The sequence below is a fragment of the Esox lucius genome, chromosome 4 (assembly GCF_011004845.1).
Source record: "Esox lucius isolate fEsoLuc1 chromosome 4, fEsoLuc1.pri, whole genome shotgun sequence".
NCBI lineage: Eukaryota > Metazoa > Chordata > Actinopteri > Esociformes > Esocidae > Esox > Esox lucius.
This window is the reverse complement of record NC_047572.1, coordinates 23859307-23875731: the sequence shown is the minus strand read 5'-3', so window position 1 is coordinate 23875731 and position 16425 is coordinate 23859307. Positions and strand designations below refer to the sequence as shown.

The 16425-nt window shown below is 42.7% G+C and overlaps 1 protein-coding gene across 21 annotated transcripts in view; it reads left to right on the top strand.

Moving 5' to 3' along the window:
• The window catches only part of LOC106024220 (protocadherin alpha-C2), a 190974-nt gene that overhangs the window by 95631 nt on the left and 78918 nt on the right, over window positions 1-16425 (top strand). Inside the window, exon 1 of one of the 21 annotated variants that reach the window (XM_029119239.2) lies at window positions 4027-6565. The exons of 17 other annotated variants lie outside the window; for them this stretch is intronic. In XM_029119239.2, the coding sequence (XP_028975072.2) occupies window positions 4184-6565 (2382 nt within the window). In that variant the 5' untranslated portion in view covers window positions 4027-4183. Of the gene's footprint in view, window positions 1-4026; window positions 6566-7681; window positions 10179-10655; window positions 13179-13657; window positions 16131-16425 lie in introns of those variants that run through there. 3 more of the 21 variants (XM_034291636.1, XM_029119236.2, XM_029119242.2) reach the window with 3 other exon arrangements.

Genomic DNA, 16425 nt, shown 5'->3' with positions numbered 1-16425 from the left:
GTGTGTGTGTGTGCGTGTGCGTGTGTGTGTGTGCGTGTGTGTGTGCGTGTGTGCGTGCGCGTGTGTGCGCGTGTGTGCGCGTGTGTGCGTGTGTGTGTGTGTGTGTGAGCAGGAGAGAGGAAGAAAGAAAACACAAAAAGACAAAGAGGGGGGAGGTGGAGAGGGGGTGAGAGGGGGTGAGAGGGGGTGAGAGGGGGTGAGAGGGGTGAGAGGGGGTGAGAGGGGATGAGAGGGGTGAGAGGGGGTGAGAGGGGTGGATTGATGGGCGATGAGCTTGTTGGTTTTTTTTTATTTCATTTTTTCCAACTTTTCTCCACTGACACACATTACCAGACTAAGGTCTGGACCCACACATTCACTTTTGACTGATGCTGTATATGTTGTCAATTCAAACCATAGCGAGGTAGACCCATATACACTGAATTATTAAACAGCCCTCCTTCATCGAATGATGCAGAGATGCTGCAAAAGTAAGTAATGGTCAGGGTTCTAGGAAACATTTCCAGAGAGATGGTCGACATGGACTTTTAAATCACTGTTCATTAGTCATCCATGAGGGTTTTCTATGGGCTGTGGTGTAGACTCATTTTGCAATCACTGAATCGGAATAAAAGCTTTTTGTGTGAACACATACAAGCGCAGTCACAAACACCTTGATGTTTTTTCTCTGATGCAGCATGGATTAATTCTGGCGCTGTCCGCAGTGCTGAAAGACACTGTTACCTCCCCACCCCTCCATTCAGATATTCACATTCACTATCGCGATTTGTTCACACAACAGAAATGCTTTTATTCCGATTCAATGGGAGCAAAATGAGTACCTCTAGCACATCTCATCTGCTGGGTTTTACTGCCACTTTACACCACTTGGCGTCACTGTTGACCGTTAATGTGAGGAATGTTCATGGGGGTTTGTGGGCCCCTCCTGGTTTCAGGGGCTGAGGAAATATCTTGTGGCTTTGTTACAAAGAGACGCAGAATGGCAAGACAGAGAATCATCGGAGCTTACATCAGGGTTTGTACCTTCTTCAAATGGCACAGGATTTATCGGATACAATCTTGAAAACCTCCCACGTTTTACGGATATGTTCATATTTGGATCTGTAGTTGTCTTATTCGGTGGAATTATGGCTGCACGGAATAGAAGGAGCTCTATTGTGACGTATTTAGTGCTGGTGTCGCTGGGATGTTGCTGGGAAGCGGTGTCGGGTCAGCTCTCCTACTCTGTCTCAGAGGAGGTAAACCCCGGGACCTCTGTGGGAAACATCGCCAAGGATCTTAACCTAAATGTCCTGGATTTGGAGTCCCGTATGTTTCAGATTGTCACCGGCTCGAAGAGAAAGTATTTCGAGGTAAATCTAAAGACTGGTGTTTTGTATGTGAATGAGAGGATAGACAGAGAGGAGCTCTGTGCGAAGGCTCCTAAATGTACAGTCAGTGTGGAGGCCGTTATCAATAATCCGTTGAAGCTTTACCGTGTTGATGTTAATATTCTAGATGTTAATGATAATGCCCCCTCTTTTTTGACCTCGTCACAGGATCTAAATATAACTGAAAACACTTCACCGGGTGTTCGATTTTCGTTGCTAGAAGCCACTGATTTGGATGTCGGCAAGAATGGCATTAATACATACAAACTTAGTTCTAATGATTTTTTTTCATTAGCGGGGCATACAGGAAGAGAAGGTGTTTCTGCTGAGTTGGTGCTGCAGAAAGCTTTAGACCGAGAGAAACAGCCCGTTATCCAGCTCACACTGACCGCTGTAGATGGTGGAAATCCTGCGAAGTCTGGCAGTATGGCCATAATAGTAAATGTTTTAGATATTAATGATAATCCTCCTGTTTTCAGTACCTCTTTGTATAAAGCAAGTATTTATGAAAACGTCCCCATTGGAAGCTCGATAATAACCTTGAATGCTACGGATTTAGACGCAGGTGTAAATGGGGAAATTACTTTTTCTTTCAGAAGGCTTGGCCAAGAAAATGTATTGAGCATTTTTTGGATTGATCCAAAGACGGGTACAATTACCACTAAAGGAATTGTTGACTTTGAAACGACTAAAGCTTTTGAGATCCGTGCTGAAGTTAACGATGGAGCACAGCCACCAATGACATCTCATTCAAAGGTATTGATAGAGGTTTTGGACGTAAACGACAACGCCCCTGACATCACTGTGACGTCACTTTTAGACACTGTGAAGGAGGACACTAAGACTGGCACTGCCATTGCTCTGGTGTCAGTCCTCGATAAAGATGGTGGGGAAAATGGAGTAGTGAAGTGTAATATCTCGAATAACCTCCCCTTTCGACTGGAAACAAATTATAAAAACTATTATTCCTTAGTGGTAGACGGGCCCCTAGACAGAGAGAGTGTTTCTCAGTACAATGTCACCATCACAGCTACGGATCAAGGGACCCCGCCTCTCTCCAGCACCAGCATTATTACTGTACACGTTTCTGATGTGAATGACAACCCTCCTCGCTTCTCAGAACCTGTGATTAATGTTTATGTGAAAGAAAACAGTCGTGTAGGAGAGATACTCATATCTGTGTGTGCACTCGATGCTGACAGTAATGAGCATGGACAAGTGTCCTACTCATTATTAGAAAGCACCAGCAACTCAGCACCGCTGTCTACAATGGTCACTATAAACTCATTGACTGGAGATATAATCAGCCTTCAGTCTTTTAACTACGAGGAGATAAAAACGTTCCAGTTTAAAGTTCAGGCTACGGACTCTGGTGTTCCTCCACTCAGCAGCAACGTGACTGTGAACGTTTTTATCCTGGATGAGAATGACAACAGTCCTGGGTTTCTCTCGCCCCATTCTGATCACGGCTCTGTTATCACTGAGAACATTCCCTATTCTGCTGAAGCGGGCTACTTTGTGGCTAAGATCAGGGCTGTGGACGCCGACTCTGGCTACAATGCTCTGCTTTCTTATCACATTACTGAACCCAAGGGAACTAACCTCTTCCGAATCGGAACCAGCACCGGGGAACTAAGGACTAAGAGACGAATGAGTGACAATGACCTGAAAACTCATCCGCTGGTCGTGTTGGTTTCTGATAACGGAGAACCCTCACTGTCCGCAACGGTGTCTATTGATGTAGTTGTAGTTGAAAGTACCAGTGAAATCCAGACTCAAATCAGAAATGTGCAGAGAAAAGGACAAAGCTTCTCTGATTTAAACCTGTATTTGTTGATCTCTATTGCCTCTGTGTCAGTGATATTTTTACTGAGCCTCATCAGTTTAATAGCTGTAAAATGTCATAGGACGGAAGACAGTTTCAGAAGGTACAGCGCTCCAATGATCACCACCCACCCAGACGGGAGCTGGTCTTACTCTAAATCTACACATCAGTACGACGTGTGTTTCAGCTCAGACACACTGAAGAGTGACGTAGTGGTTTTCCCAGCATCGTGTCCCCCAGCAGATGATGAACTGATCTGTATTAATGAAAATGACACGTTTAACAGGACTCAGACATTACCCAACAAAGAGAAGGTAAATCATATTTTCACCTAAATATTTTTGTTTCATTGGTTTGCTTTTGCCAACTATCTATTCTGCTTTTGTGCTTCTTAATTTGTTGGCGTTGTCTTTGGCTGTTTAACCAAAGTGAATTTGACTTGAAATAGGCTAATGTATGTACAGACTTTTTAAATTGTAGAACTTGCTTGCCCATGTTGAAAAATAAACGTAAACGCGCTGTTTATATGCCTGACAAACATCAGTCAAATTTCTCTGGTGTTTGAACAATAACTTTGAAGGCAAATGTAATTGCCTTCGTACCTGTACCATATGTATTCTGATGTTCAGCATGATTCGTTTGTCAGACATAATGATTATCTCCTATAGTTTGTGTCTGCGTGTTGTGGGAGATGTAGTTTGTTGATTTTAGCATATTGCCCACGTGGGGTCACTGTTGACCGTGGCATGGAGGTATGGTTTTATATTCTCTAGGTCCCTCCCAGTTTCTGAGAGTGAAGCTGACATTTCTCTTTGCTTTGTTACACTGAAACGTTAGACCAGCGATAGAGTGTACCGTAGCAACATCAGCGCTTACCGTATATAAATGATTCTGAAAATGTACATGATTCTTCTCTATTGATGGACGCAAATTGATTTTCGGATATTGGTAAATTTGGACATTTGCTTTTCTTACGTTCGACGGAATTATGTCTTTACGGAATGGAAGGAGCTCGATTGTGACGTATTTGCTGATTGTGCTGCTGGAGTGTTTCTGGGAAGAGGTGTCCGGTCAGCTTTCCTACTCTGTCTCAGAGGAAGTAAACATAGGGTCTTTTGTAGGAAATATTGCAAAGGATCTTAACCTCAACGTCCAGGAGTTGGAGTCGCGTATGTTTCAGATTGTCACCGGCTCGAAGAGAAAGTATTTCGAGGTAAATCTTAAGACTGGTGTTCTATACGTGAATGAGAGAATAGACAGAGAGGAGCTCTGTGCAAAAGCTCCTAAATGTACAGTCAGTGTGGAGGCCGTTATCAACAACCCGTTGAAGCTTTACCGTGTTGATATTAATATTCAAGATGTAAATGATAATGCCCCATCTTTCCGTGCGAAATCCCAAACAATAGACATTGCTGAAAGCACTTTTCCGGGGGTACGATTTCCGTTATTAGACGCGTCGGATGTTGACGTTGGAAAGAATGCTCTTAATACATACAAACTTAGTCCTACTGATTATTTTTCATTAGCAGTCAACAAAGGTGGCGACAGCGTGTCTGCTGAATTGGTGCTGCAGAAAGCTTTGGACCGAGAGAAACAGCCCGTTATCCAGCTCACACTGACCGCTGTAGATGGAGGAAATCCTCCGAGGTCAGGTACACTGGGTGTCATTGTTAATGTAATGGATAATAATGACAATGCTCCAGTTTTCACTGCGTCACTGTATAAGACGCGAATTATAGAAAATGCACTTGAAGGAACGGCAGTCATAACTTTAAATGCGACCGATTTGGATCAGGGTACGAATAGTGAAGTTATTTACTCAATCAGCAAAAATGAGAAGGATCACATCCTCGAAATGTTCGATATTGATCCAAACACGGGAACAATAACAGTTAAAGGTAAAATTGACTTTGAAGAATATCCTGCATTTGAGATTCGTGTACAGGCAAGTGACCGAGGCCAGCCTCCGATGGCAGCTCACTGTAAAGTGTTGGTTGAAGTGGTGGACCTAAACGACAATGTACCTGAGATCGCTGTGACGTCACTTTTAGACACAGTGAAGGAGGACGCTAAAGTGGGCACTGCCATTGCTCTGGTGTCAGTCCTCGATAAAGATGGTGGCAAAAACGGCAAGGTACGTTGTGAAATAATAAATAATGTTCCTTTTAAATTGGAGATGAACTATAAAAACTATTATTCTCTAGTTGTAGACGGGCCTCTAGACAGAGAGAGTGTTTCTCAGTACAATGTCACCATCACAGCTACGGATGAAGGGACCCCGCCTCTCTCCAGCACCAGCATTATTACTGTACATGTTTCTGATGTGAATGACAACCCTCCTCGCTTCTCAGAACCAGTGATTAATGTTTATGTGAAAGAGAACAGTCCTGTAGGCGAAATAATCAAAACTGTAACTGCACTTGATGCGGACATGAGAGAAAATGGACATGTGACCTATTCATTCTTAGAGAATAATAGCAACTCAGCACCGCTGTCTACAATGGTCACTATAAACCCATTGACTGGAGATATAATCAGCCTTCAGTCTTTTAACTGTGAGGAGGTAAAAATGTTCCAGTTTAAAGTTCAGGCTACAGACTCTGGTGTTCCTCCTCTCAAGAGCAATGTGTCTGTTAACATTTTTATCCTGGATGAGAATGACAACAGCCCGGGGATTCTCGCGCCTTATTCGGAGTACGGTTCTGTCAACACTGAGAACGTTCCTTATTCTGCTGAAGCGGGCTACTTTGTGGCCAAGATCAGGGCTGTGGATGCTGACTCTGGTTACAATGCACTACTTTCTTATCACATATCTGAGCCTAAGGGAACCAATCTTTTCCGAATCGGAACCAGCACCGGGGAACTGAGGACTAAGAGACGGATGAATGACAACGACCTGAAAACTCACCATTTGGTTGTGTTGGTATCTGATAACGGAGAACCTTCACTGTCAGCGACTGTGTCTATTGATGTAGTGGTGGTTGAAAGTACCGGCGAAATCCAGACTCAATTCAGACATGTGCCGAGAATAGAGGAGGGCTTCTCTGATTTACACTTGTACTTGGTGATCGCCATTGCCTCGGTGTCATCGATATTTTTACTGAGTTTCATCAGTTTGTTTGCAGTAAAATGCCACAGGACAGAGGACAGTTTCAGGAGGTACAGCGCTCCAATGATCACCACTCACCCTGACGGGAGCTGGTCTTATTCGAAATCTACTCAGCAGTATGACGTGTGTTTCAGTTCAGACACGCTTAAGAGTGACGTAGTGGTTTACCCTACGCCATATCCACCTGCAGATGTGGAACTGATCAGTATTAATGGAAATGACACGTTTAACGGGACTCAAACATTACCGGACCAAGAAAAGGTAAGACAGTTTATTTTCACCTCACAAAGAAATTAGGTTCCCTCAGGACCCTTAGTAAACCATGTTCATACATTAGTGTGCTTTACATTGTTTTTGCAATTCGTTTTTCTTCGCCTTTCTAATTCACGTGAAAGGTCAGTGATACAATTACCTTTCAAATGCTTGAAAGCGTTGCTTTTCGCTCTCTGTCAAGAGGAGCATAGGTGAACTGTCCATGGTGCTGAATTTCACCACATTCGTGCGCTGACTGCGTTTTTTAGGAGGTTTAGCCAAATAGCAACTTAATCCCAGTCCAAACGTACACGGGTATTTTTTTTAATGGAGTTTTCTGGTTTAAAAAAAAAATCCCTTACATACAAGCACTGTTTAAAAAAAAATCTCATCCCACATTAAAATGCAAAAACACGCTGTCTAGCATTGACAAAGAGCATGACAAACCAACTGACAACGATTTAACCCTAACCTCAAAGACATGTTGGCCAATCAGAAGCCTGAACATTTTTATTACGGGTTCCGGTAGGCGAATAACAATGGTGCTAGTGTTGAACGTAGCAGTGATCTCCATAGCACATTCTGACTCCTTTGTTTATTAATATAGTGGGAGAGTAACCGTACATTTGTGCAAACATGTAGGCCTAAAAAGTCTAGTAAAACCAGCACTATTTTGGCTACGTCCGCCATTACACAAAACCGCCTCATGTAAACACAGAAGATAAGTGTGCACAATTACGTTACAATCCAAAGTATCAGTTTTCCATACTTAAAACGGAGTTTCTGAATACCTTCACCCTGGAAGTAGTTTTTCAAAATGTCCGTTTTCAGTGACCTAAAACGCAGTTTGCGTGTGGACGGAAGGCCAAAACGCATGGAAAACCATGCTTTTAAAAATATCCGTGTACGTGTGGACTAGGCGTCAGTCAGGCTCTTTAGTCTCTGAGTATTAGGCCTATAGTGTGATTTTTTTGTTGTTGTATGCCCTTACATTCCCCACATGGCGTCACTCCTGACCGTGGCTTTGGGATATTTTATACGTCTCAAGGCCCCTCCCAGTTTCTGAGGGTGGGATTTATTTGGGCTTTGTTAGAAAGAGACGCAGGGCAAGCGAGACGGTAGTCGGTTGTGATATACCTTTTTATTGTGTTCAAATTGTGCGACGTTTACTGTCTTTATTTTCCAAGGATTCTCTGAAGGATTTTCTTCTCTTTGGATTAATTTTTTTACGTTAGATGGAACTATGTATTTACCGAATATAAGGAGCTCTAATGTGAGATATTTACTGATTGTGCTGCTGGAGTGCTACTTGGAAGCGGTGTCCGGTCAGCTCTCCTACTCCGTATCAGAGGAGGTAAACCCGCGGACGTCTGTGGCAAACATCGCCAAGGATCTTAACCTTAATATGCAGGATTTGGAATCGCGTATGTTCCAGATTGTAACCGGCTCAAAGATAAAGTATTTCGAGGTAAATCTAAAGACTGGTATTCTATATGTGAATGAGAGAATAGACAGAGAGGAGCTCTGTGCTAAGGCCCCTAAATGTACGGTCAGCGTGGAAACCGTTATCAACAATCCGTTGAAACTTTACCGTTTGGAAATTAATATTTTGGATGTGAATGATAATGCTCCATCGTTTACTGAGAAATCACAAACAATAGACATTGCTGAGAGTACCTCACCCGGAGCAAAGTTCGCTCTTCTAGAAGCGATTGATGCTGACGTTGGAAAGAATACTGTAAATACATACAAGCTTAGTGCTAATGAATACTTCACTCTTGATATCCACAAAGGAGAGAGTGTATCTGCTGAGTTGGTGCTGCAGAAAGCTTTAGACCGAGAGAAACAGCCCGTTATCCAGCTCACACTGACCGCTGTAGATGGAGGAAATCCACCGAAGTCTGGCACGTCAGAAATCAAAATTAATGTTTTAGATATTAATGATAACCGTCCTTTATTTAGCAGATCTTTGTATAAGACTCGTATTTTCGAAAACACTCCTTCAGGGACAACGCTAATCATGTTGAATGCTACGGATATGGACGAAGGCACAAATAGTGAAATAGTGTATTCCTTTAGAACTAAAGGACAAGATCAAATATTAGATGTTTTTGAAATCGATCCAAAAACGGGAACCATTACAGTAAAAAGCAATGTTGATTTTGAGGAGAGCACTGCTTTTGAGATTCATGCGCAAGCTAGTGATAGAGGCCAGCCCCCGATGGCAGCTCACTGTAAGGTGTTGGTTGAAGTTCTGGACCTAAACGACAATATCCCTGACGTCACTGTGACGTCACTTTTTGACACAGTGAAGGAGGACGCTAAAGTGGGCACTGCCATTGCTCTGGTGTCAGTCGTCGATAAAGATGGTGGCAAAAATGGAGTTGTACATTGTGAGGTTATGAATAAGGTCCCTTTTAAACTGGAAACGAACTACAGAAACTATTATTCTTTAATTGTTGACGGGCCTCTTGACAGAGAGAGTGTTTCTCAGTACAATGTCACCATCACAGCTACGGATGAAGGGACCCCGCCTCTCTCCAGCACCAGCATTATTACTGTACACGTTTCTGATGTGAATGACAACCCTCCTCGCTTCTCAGAACCAGTGATTAATGTTTATGTGAAAGAAAACAGTCCTGTAGGCGAAATAATGCAAACTGTGTCTGCACTTGATGCCGATATCAATGAAAATGCACATGTAACCTACTCATTCATAGAGAATAACAGCAATTCAGCACTGCTGTCTTCAGTGGTGAATATAAACTCAGTGACTGGAGATGTAATCAGTCTGCAGTCTTTTAACTACGAGGAGATAAAAACGTTCCAGTTTAAAGTTCAGGCTACGGACTCTGGTGTTCCTCCACTCAGCAGCAACGTGACTGTGAACGTTTTTATTCTGGACGAGAATGACAACAGTCCTGGGTTTCTCTCGCCCTATTCTGATCACGGTTCTGTTAACACTGAGAACATTCCCTATTCTGCTGAAGCTGGCTACTTTGTGGCGAAGATCAGGGCTGTGGACGCCGACTCTGGCTACAATGCGCTGCTTTCTTATCACATTACTGAACCCAAAGCAACCAATCTTTTCCGAATCGGAACCAGCACCGGGGAACTAAGAACTAAGAGACGAATGAGTGACAATGACTATAAAACTCACCCGTTGGTCGTGTTGGTTTCTGATAATGGTGAACCCTCACTGTCAGCAACTGTGTCAATTGATGTAGTTGTAGTTGAGAGTACCGGAGAAATCCAGACAGAGTTCAGAAATGTGCCGAGAAAAGAGGAGGGCTTCTCTGATTTAAACCTTTATTTGCTGATCGCAATTGCCTCGGTGTCAGTGATATTTTTACTGAGCCTCATCAGTTTAATAGCTGTAAAATGCCACAGGACAGACGACAGACTTAGGAGGTACAGCGCTCCAATGATCACCACCCACCCTGACGGGAGCTGGTCTTATTCTAAATCTACTCAGCAGTATGACGTGTGTTTCAGCTCAGACACGCTGAAGAGTGACGTAGTGTTTTACCCCACGCAATATCCACCTGCAGATGCGGAACTGATCAGTATTAATGGAAATGACACGGTTAACGGGACACAGACATTACCGAACAAAAAGAAGGTAAGACAGTTCATTTTAACTTCATACAGAAATCCGTTTTCATCAGGTCCCTTAGAAAACCATGTGTATACATTAGTGGGCTTTTCATCGTTTTTGCAATTCGTTTTTTTCCGCTTTTTACGACTCAGGTGAATGGTCAGTAATGTGATAACCTTCCAAATACTTGAAAATGTTGCAGAAATATATTCTCGCCCTCTGTCAAGAGGAGCATAGGTGAACTGTCTGTGGATCCGAATCTCACCACTAAGGTTCCCAGTCTGCTATTCTTAGATGGTTTAGCCAAATAGCAACTTAGTAATGCTGTTACAGTCTGACTTTCATATATTATATTGTGATTTTGTTGTTGTTGTAAGCCCTTACATTCCCCACATGGCGTCACTCCTGACCGTGACACTGGCATTTTTTATACGTCTCAAGGCCCCTCCCAGTTTCTGAGGGTGGGATTTATTTTGGCTTTGTTAGAAAGAGACGCAGGGCAAGCGAGACGGTAGTCGGTTGCAATATATCTTTTCATTGTGTTCATATTGTGGGACATTTACTGTGTTTATTTTCCGAGGATTCTCTGAAGGATTTTCTTCTCTTTGGATTCATGTTTTTTTTTTTACGTTGGATGGAACTATGTATTTACCGAATATAAGGAGCTCTAATGTGAGATATTTACTGATTGTGCTGCTGGAGTGCTACTTGGAAGCGGTGTCCGGTCAGCTCTCCTACTCCGTATCAGAGGAGGTAAACCCGCGGACGTCTGTGGCAAACATCGCTAAGGATCTTAACCTTAATATGCAGGAATTGGAATCGCGTATGTTCCAGATTGTAACCGGCTCAAAGATAAAGTATTTCGAGGTAAATCTAAAGACTGGTGTTCTATATGTGAATGAGAGGATAGACAGAGAGGAGCTCTGTGCTAAGGCCCCTAAATGTACGGTCAGTGTGGAGGCCGTTATAAACAATCCGTTGAAGCTTTACCGTTTAGAAATGAATATTTTGGATGTGAACGATAATGCTCCATATTTTCCCGAAAAATCACAAACAATAGACATTGCTGAGAGTACTTTACCGGGAGCAAAATTCGCTCTTTTAGAAGCAACTGATGTCGACGTTGGAAAGAATACTGTAAATACATACAAGCTTAGTGCTAATGAATACTTCACTCTTGATATCCACAAAGGAGCAGATAGTGTGTCTGCTGAGTTAGTGCTGCAGAAAGCTTTAGACCGAGAAAAACAGCCCTTTCTCCAGCTCACACTGACGGCTCTGGATGGAGGAACTCCACCGAAGTCTGGCACGTCAGAAATCAAAATTATTGTTTTAGATAATAATGATAATCGTCCTGTATTTAGTAGTTCTTTGTATAAGACTCGAGTTTTCGAAAACGTTCCCAAAGGAACAATGTTAATCACGTTGAATGCTACGGATATCGACGAGGGCACAAATAGTGAAATAGTGTATTCCCTTAGAACTAAAGGACAAGATCAAATATTAGATGTTTTTGAAATTGATGCTAAAACAGGAACCATTGTAGTAAAAAACAATGTTGATTTTGAGGAGAGCACTGCCTTTGAGATTCATGCGCAAGCTAGTGATAGAGGCCAGCCTCCGATGGCAGCTCACTGTAAAGTGTTGGTAGAAGTGGTGGACCTAAACGACAATGCCCCTGAGATTGCTGTGACGTCACTTTTAGACACAGTGAATGAGGACGCTAAATCGGGCACTGCCATTGCTCTGGTGTCAATCCTCGATAAAGATGGTGGCAAAAATGGGATTGTACGTTGTGAAATAAAAAATAAAGTTCCTTTTAAATTGGAGATGAACTATAAAAACTATTATTCTCTAGTGGTAGACGGGCCTCTAGACAGAGAGAGTGTTTCTCAGTACAATGTCACCATCACAGCTACGGATGAAGGGACCCCGCCTCTTTCCAGCACCAGCATTATTACTGTACACGTTTCTGATGTGAATGACAACCCTCCTCGCTTCTCAGAACCAGTGATTCATGTTTATGTGAAAGAGAACAGTCCTTTAGGCGAGATAATCAAAACTGTGTCTGCACTTGATGCCGATATCAATGAAAATGGACATGTGACCTACTCATTATTAGATAGTAACAGCAACTCTGTACCGTTGTCTTCAGTGGTCAATATAAACTCAGTGACTGGAGATGTAATCAGTCTGCAGTCTTTCAATTATGAAGTGACAAAAACGTTCCAGTTTAAAGTTCAGGCTACAGACTCTGGTGTTCCTCCACTCAGCAGCAACGTGACTGTGAACGTTTTTATCCTGGATGAGAATGACAACCGTCCTGGTTTTCTCGCTCCATATTCCGATCACGGTTCTGTTAACACTGAGAACATTCCCTATTCTGCTGAAGCTGGCTACTTTGTGGCCAAGATCAGGGCTGTGGATGCCGACTCCGGCTACAATGCTCTGCTTTCTTATCACATTACTGAACCCAAGGGAACTAACCTCTTCCGAATCGGAACCAGCACCGGGGAACTAAGGACTAAGAGACGAATGAGTGACAATGACCTGAAAACGCATTCGTTGGTCGTGTTGGTTTCTGATAACGGAGAACCCCCACTTTCCGCAACTGTGTCTATTGATGTAGTGGTGGTTGAAAGTACCGGCGAAATCCAGACTCAATTCAGACATGTGCCGAGAATAGAGGAGGGCTTCTCTGATTTACACTTGTACTTGCTTATCGCCATTGCCTCGGTGTCAGTGATATTTTTACTGAGTTTCATCAGTTTGTTTGCTGTAAAATGCCACAGGACAGAGGACAGTTTCAGGAGGTACAGCGCTCCAATGATCACCACTCACCCTGACGGGAGCTGGTCTTATTCGAAATCTACTCAGCAGTATGACGTATGTTTCAGTTCAGACACTCTGAAGAGTGACGTGGTGGTTTTCCCCGCGCCATATCCACCAGCAGATGCGGAATTGATTAGTATTAATGGAAATGATACATTTAACGGGACTCAAACCTTACCGAACCAAGAAAAGGTAAGACATTTATTTTAACTTCACACAGAAATCTATTTCCCTCCCATCCATTTCTGAACCATGTTTATGCATTAGTGAGACTTTTAGTGTTGTTGCAGCATGTTTGTCTTCGCTTTTTAAGTCTGAAGTGATGCAGTGATGTAATTAGCTTCTAAGTGCTTAAAACCTTTGCAAAATATACCTTGTCAAAAGGAACAGCAGTGTGTTGTCCATGGTGCTGAATCTTACCACAGTGGTGCGCTGTCTGGCTCTTTTAAAGGAGTCAGGCTCTTTTAGTATCCGTTTTTTTTCGTTGTAAACCCTAACATTACCCACATGGCGTCACTCCTGACCGTGCCATTGGGATGTTGTATTCAAGTATCAAGGCCCCTCCCAGTTTCAGAGGGTGGGATTTATTTGGTCTTTGTTAGAAAGGGGCCATGGGCAAGCGAGAGACGGTATTCGGATGCGATATCAATGTTTGCCGTGTTGAAATGTTGGTGGGTTTACTCTCTTTATTTTCCAAGGATTCTTTGAAGGATTTTCGTTTCTTTAGATTCATGTTTTCTTTTTTTTTTAACATCAGACGGAACTATGCATTTACCGAATAGAAGCTCTATTGTGGTATATTTACTGATTGTGCTGCTGGAGTGTTACTGGGAAGCGGTGTCTGGTCAGCTCTCCTACTCGGTTTCAGAGGAGGTAAACCCACGGACTTCTGTGGGAAATATCGCCTCTGATTTAAACCTCAGTGCCCTGGATTTAGAGTCGCGGATGTTTCAAATTGTCAGCGGCTCCAAGAGAAAGTATTTCGAGGTAAATCTAAAGACTGGTGTTCTATATGTGAATGAGAGGATAGACAGAGAGGAGCTCTGTGCGAAGGCTCCTAAATGTATAGTCACTTTGGAGGCCGTTATAAACAATCCGTTGAAGCTTTACCGTGTAGAAATTAATATTTTGGATGCGAATGATAATTCACCATCTTTTCATACGGTGTTACAACACATCAATGTAACTGAAAACACACCCTCGGGGGCTAGGTTTCCCCTACAATCCGCTGAAGATGCGGATGTTGGTAAGAATACTATAAACACATACAAGCTTAGCCAGAATGAATACTTTTTTCTTGCTACCAACAAAGGAGGAGAGAGTGTGTCTGCCGAGTTGGTGCTGCAGAAAGCTTTAGACCGAGAGAAACAGCCCGTTATCCAGCTCACACTGACCGCTGTAGATGGAGGAAATCCTCCGAAGTCAGGCAATATGGCTGTTACTGTTAATGTGTTAGACATTAACGACAACCCCCCGATTTTTAGTAAATCTTTATATAAAGCCAGTGTTTATGAAAACGTACCTATAGGAACGTCGATAATAACACTGAACGCTACAGATTCAGATGCCGGTCCGAATGGGGAAGTTTTTTTTTCCTTTAGTACTCTTGGCCAAGGGAACGTCAACAATGTTTTTGTAGTAGACACCAAAACTGGAACTGTAACAAACACAGGAATTATAGATTTTGAAGACAATCAATCTTTTGAAATCCGACTTCAAGCTCATGACGGTGCCCATTCACCAATGACAGCTCACTCCAAATTGTTGATTCAAGTATTGGACTTGAACGATAATGCGCCTGAAATTACAGTGACGTCACTGCTAAACACGGTGTTAGAGGACGCTAAGATGGGCACTGCCATTGCTCTGGTGTCAATTCTCGATAAAGATGGTGGCAAAAACGGAGTAGTACATTGTGAGGTTAAGAATAGTGTCCCTTTTAAATTGGAAACAAACTATAAAAACTATTATTCCTTAGTGGTAGACGGGCCTCTAGACAGAGAGAGTGTTTCTCAGTACAATGTCACCATCACAGCTACGGATGAAGGGACCCCGCCTCTCTCCAGCACCAGCATTATTACTGTACACGTTTCTGATGTGAATGACAACCCTCCTCGCTTCTCAGAACCAGTGATTCATGTTTATGTGAAAGAGAACAGTCCTTTAGGCGAGATAATCAAAACTGTGTCTGCACTCGATGCCGATATCAATGAAAATGGACATGTGACCTACTCATTATTAGATAGTAACAGCAACTCTGTACCGTTGTCTTCAGTGGTCAATATAAACTCAGTGACTGGAGATGTAATCAGTCTGCAGTCTTTCAATTATGAAGTGACAAAAACGTTCCAGTTTAAAGTTCAGGCTACGGACTCTGGTGTTCCTCCACTCAGCAGCAACGTGACTGTGAACGTTTTTATTCTGGACGAGAATGACAACCGTCCTGGTTTTCTCGCTCCATATTCCGATCACGGTTCTGTTAACACTGAGAACATTCCCTATTCTGCTGAAGCGGGCTACTTTGTGGCCAAGATCAGGGCGGTGGACGCAGACTCTGGCTACAATGCTCTGCTTTCTTATCACATTACTGAACCCAAGGGAACTAACCTCTTTCGAATCGGAACCGGCACCGGGGAACTAAGGACTAAGAGACGAATGAGTGACAATGACCTGAAAACGCATTCGTTGGTCGTGTTGGTTTCTGATAACGGAGAACCCTCACTGTCAGCGACTGTGTCTATTGATGTAGTGGTGGTTGAAACTACAGATGAAATCGAAACTCATATCAGAAATATACCGAGAAAGGAGGATAGTTTCTCTTATTTGAACTTGTATTTGTTGATCGCCATTGCCTCGGTGTCAGTGATATTTTTTCTGAGTCTCATCAGTTTAATAGCTGTAAAATGCCACAGGACGGAGGACAGCTTCAGAAGGTACAGCGCTCCAATGATCACCACTCACCCTGACGGGAGCTGGTCTTACTCTAAATCTACTCAGCAGTATGACGTGTGTTTCAACTCTGACACACTAAAGAGTGACGTAGTGGTTTTCCCAGCATCGTGTCCACCTGTGGATGCAGAACTGATCAGTATTAATGGAAATGACTCGTTAACCAGGACCCAAACATTACCCAACAAAGAGAAGGTAAGAGTAATATGCTTCATGAATGTAAAAATCTGTTTTAAACGCCAGCAAAGTTCGGTGTTTCTGTTTCTTTCAAAAAGGCAAGCATTTGTGGAAACTGTAATTGTATCCTGGCTTTATGACACATATTTGCACATAAGTACTTTTATTTTTCATATCGTATGATAATATAATATGACAATTCACATTAATAACGTCTTTAGACATGTACGTTTAACACAGTTCTTTGGTTACCTTATTAAAATAATTCAGTTGATAAAATGCAGACAAGTTGAACATTCCTGAGAGACACAAT